Consider the following 3,522-nt stretch of genomic DNA (forward strand, 5'->3'; position numbering starts at 1 on the left):
AAGATTTTGTTAATTTCAGTTACTATAGTTTTCCAGAGCAATGGATGCAAGCTACAGGAAAAGCGATTCCACCTCAACATTAGGAAGAACTTCCTGACAGTAAGGGCTGTTCCACAGTGGAACAAACTCCCCCGGAGTGTAGTGGAGTCTCCTTCCTTGGAGGTCTTTAAGCAGAGGCTGGATGGCCATCTGTCAGGGATGCTTTGATCTGGATTTCCTGCATGGCAGGGGTTGGACTGGATGGCCCTTGCAGTCTCTTCCAACTCTATGAGTCTATGATTCTATGTGATGACAGTGAAGGCAAAGAGACCCCACACAGTAAAAATCAACAAATGCATACCATCACATTATGCTTGTACCCAATTGCATGGCAATATGCATGGCTTCTTTGACATATTATGTCATTGCTTCCACCTCAGAGCACATGCAGGGAGAGCATGCCCATCAGCTGAGGGAGAGAGAGAGAGAGGCAAGCAAGGAGCAGAGGGAGTTGCTGGAGAGATCCGTCCAGGAGCAGGAGCAACTCAATGCCACTCTCGAAGTGCAGCCTGCTCTGCTGGGCCAGCTTGGGGAAATCCTGAGGGTGGCCCAAGGTGGCATCGGTGGCAGAAGGGGCTGTGTGGAAGAGAGTGCAAGAAGCAGGGGCATGCTCCTGGCCCTGGAGGACGGGTCTGTGCAGCAGGGCAGAGAAAAAAGAGGCGGCCCTCCAGCCCTGGAGCAGGGGGTTGCTATGGAGGTGGAGATCTCTGAGGAACATGAATCTGCCAGCCTCTTCAGCAGCGAGATACGAGTCCCACAGCCCTCTTGCCACCCCCAAAAGGTGGAGAGCAGGTAGAGGGGGAGGGGGTGTTGTAGCCAGGGCCATTAAGAAGGGACTCAGAATTATGATATTTCCAAACAACATCTCCCTTCCCAAGGGTATCCCTTGCTTTGCACCCCATCCCTTACTACCCCTTCCCTTACAACCTCTCACCATGCCCACTTCACTGATTCCCTACGGTGATCCTGTCTATGTTGAACCTGCAGATCTGCGCATAAAACGTCATAAATTTAAGAATGAAAACAATTCTTTATTCATAAAAACATCCTGTGCCGGTCCTGCGCACATGCACAGATGACAGTTTAATTTTTAATATATATATATATATATTTCCCTTTAACAGTTGTATTGTCAACAATTGTATTGTTAAAAACTATGTACAAGGGGGAAGAGGTCAAGATAGTGCTTTAGGGAGGGGAAAGTGGAGGTTAGAAGTGGAGAAGTTGTTGGAGGATATCGTCCAGCATTTGGTGGACCTTTTGGAGCCCATCCTCCAGGGCAGTCACCCTCTGCTCTGTCTGGCGCTCTGCAGGGGAAATAAAAAGAGGATGGTTATGAAAGAGCTGTGCACTCCATCACTCAATCCCACAGCCAAGGTTTCTGGATGCTCCCCACTCCCTCCCCTGGTTTCTCTGCCAGTCTTACTTCTCTGCTGGTCTTGCTTCCGAGTCTCCAGGAGGTGGTCCAGGACCCTGGCATCCACAGCCTTGTCCCCCTCCCAAGCTGTCAGATGGTGGCTCGGGCCATGCTCCTCTTGAGCAGCAGGTCCTGTAAAAGGGGGAGACACAAGTTACCAAGCTGTTGTGGGTGAGGAGGGATGGGAATGCCATGGAGGCTGTAGTCATACAGCCATCCCCCTCCCCTTGGGAACCTACCTTCTGCCAGACAAGCCTGTTCTTGATGCAGAGAGATGGCAGCAGTTGCCTCCGGCTGTGCCTCCTCCTCAGGGGCAGCTTCAGTCTCTGAGGAGGAGGGCGACCTGGCATGGTGCCCCCTGTTCCTCTGCCTTCGCATCAAATGCACACCTGCAGTTGGAAACAGGAAGGAGGGACACCATTAGCACCTATAGAGGAGGGAGGGGAGGACTAAGGAAGGATGATGGGAGGGGAGGAACGGGCAATCCTGCCACTGTGGATGGCTGCCCCTCACCCACAGGTCTCACAGGCGGTCAAAAAAGGGTGGGCACTTGCAAACTAGGGGTGCTCCCAAAGTCCTCCAGGACATTAAAGAAGACCCCCTTTGGTGCCTTAAACTTAGTGCGGTACTGTTGTTAGGTCCTCCTGAAGCCCTGTTGCTGGAAGACTTGAGAAACCTAGTGGGAAAAAACCCGTTTTGGCCTGTTTGTGATGGTCATCACCTTTCTTGCTGCTGCGCCACCCACAAGGGAATCGAAAAGGATGCCAACTTCTTGGTTCATCCAGTAAGCTATACGGACAGGTACCCTCCTCCTGGCTACCAGTCACCATCCTGAGGTGTTGTACAGGATTGCAGGGGTATATATGGGCACTTGTGGCTGAGGGCAGATAGCCTGCGCTGGTTCCAAGCCAATGGAGACCCTCAGAGGACCAGTTTGAATCTGCTCCCCAATAGATGCCCTGTGGACTACCAATTGTTACAATCAAATGGGCCAATAGGGAAGCCTGAATTTCAGGGAATCGATACATTATCAGAGAGACGATTGGCAATTGAAGCACTTGTATCTTTCAGTACCTAGGAAAACTGGTACTGGGTGACCCCTCCATATCCTTTTGGTAGTGTGTGTGTGTGCATGTGTCCCTCAGGCATATGGGTAAGACTGCTTACAGAAGAGCATGAATGATAACCATACACAGACTGTGGATGATAGGATACATTTATTCAGCTGTTTATCATGTCACACTACACTCCTACCATAGCATCACAAATGGTGGAGGGGCATACTTCAGATTCTCCTGGTGAGAAAAAAATCTGCCAGGGCTTCCCTCACAGCCTCCCCTTCTTTCTGATTGACAGTATCATTGTCCTGCATGGGTGCTCCCAGGGTGGGCAGCACAAAATGGCACTTGTAGTGCAGTCCCTCATCCAGCACCCTCCCCTTCCTCTCACAGATATTGTGTAGGATCATTCATGCAGCAATGATGGGCACAACATTCTCTTCTGCCACAAGGAATGGGGCAGTAAGGCACCTCCATCAAGCTTTCAGCCACCTAAATACCCTTTCCACCACATTCCTAGCACGATTCAGCTTCTTGTTGAATCGTTTCTGCTTGCCATTGGCGGTGGCTTGGTAGCACTTCATGAGCCACTTCCAAATAGGGTAGGCACTGTCAGTAAGTAGGAGGGGGGCAATCTGCTGGCCCCTCAGGGTGATAGTAGTGTTCCCTGGCACACAGGTGCTATGGTCTCAAAGATGGAGTGCCTTACCACCCTCACATCATGAGTCAACCCTACCCATCCAACTTGCACATCCACTAAGTGTCTTCTGTGGTTACATGTCCCCTGCAGGACAACAGAATAGGTATTCCTCCAGTTCACAAACTCATTCCTCCACCCCAAGGGTGGCACGATCAGACAGTGGCACCTGTCTACAGCACCCACTATGTGTGTGAAGCCAACCTCAGTGAAGCCATCCATGATCTGTGGGTGACAAGAAGGGGGAGAAGCAGGGGGCTTAACGACAACTCTGCTGTACCTGTGCAGGAATGCCAGAGATCACCACAGCA

The 3,522-nt window shown here is 51.1% G+C and overlaps 1 protein-coding gene across 4 annotated transcripts in view; it reads right to left on the minus strand.

The window, feature by feature from the left end:
- The window catches only part of LOC121923009 (zinc finger protein 202-like), a 27,491-nt gene that overhangs the window by 7,199 nt on the left and 16,770 nt on the right, over window positions 1-3,522 (minus strand). For 2 of the 4 annotated variants that reach the window (XM_042453076.1, XM_042453075.1), the window contains 3 exons: window positions 1,696-1,845; window positions 1,466-1,588; window positions 1,092-1,346 (listed from right to left, as the gene is read on the minus strand). The exons of the other annotated variants lie outside the window; for them this stretch is intronic. In XM_042453076.1, the coding sequence (XP_042309010.1) occupies window positions 1,249-1,346; window positions 1,466-1,588; window positions 1,696-1,845 (371 nt within the window). In that variant the 3' untranslated portion in view covers window positions 1,092-1,248. Of the gene's footprint in view, window positions 1-1,091; window positions 1,347-1,465; window positions 1,589-1,695; window positions 1,846-3,522 lie in introns of those variants that run through there. 4 annotated transcript variants of the gene reach the window in all.

The sequence above is a fragment of the Sceloporus undulatus genome, chromosome 2 (genome assembly GCF_019175285.1).
Source record: "Sceloporus undulatus isolate JIND9_A2432 ecotype Alabama chromosome 2, SceUnd_v1.1, whole genome shotgun sequence".
NCBI lineage: Eukaryota > Metazoa > Chordata > Lepidosauria > Squamata > Phrynosomatidae > Sceloporus > Sceloporus undulatus.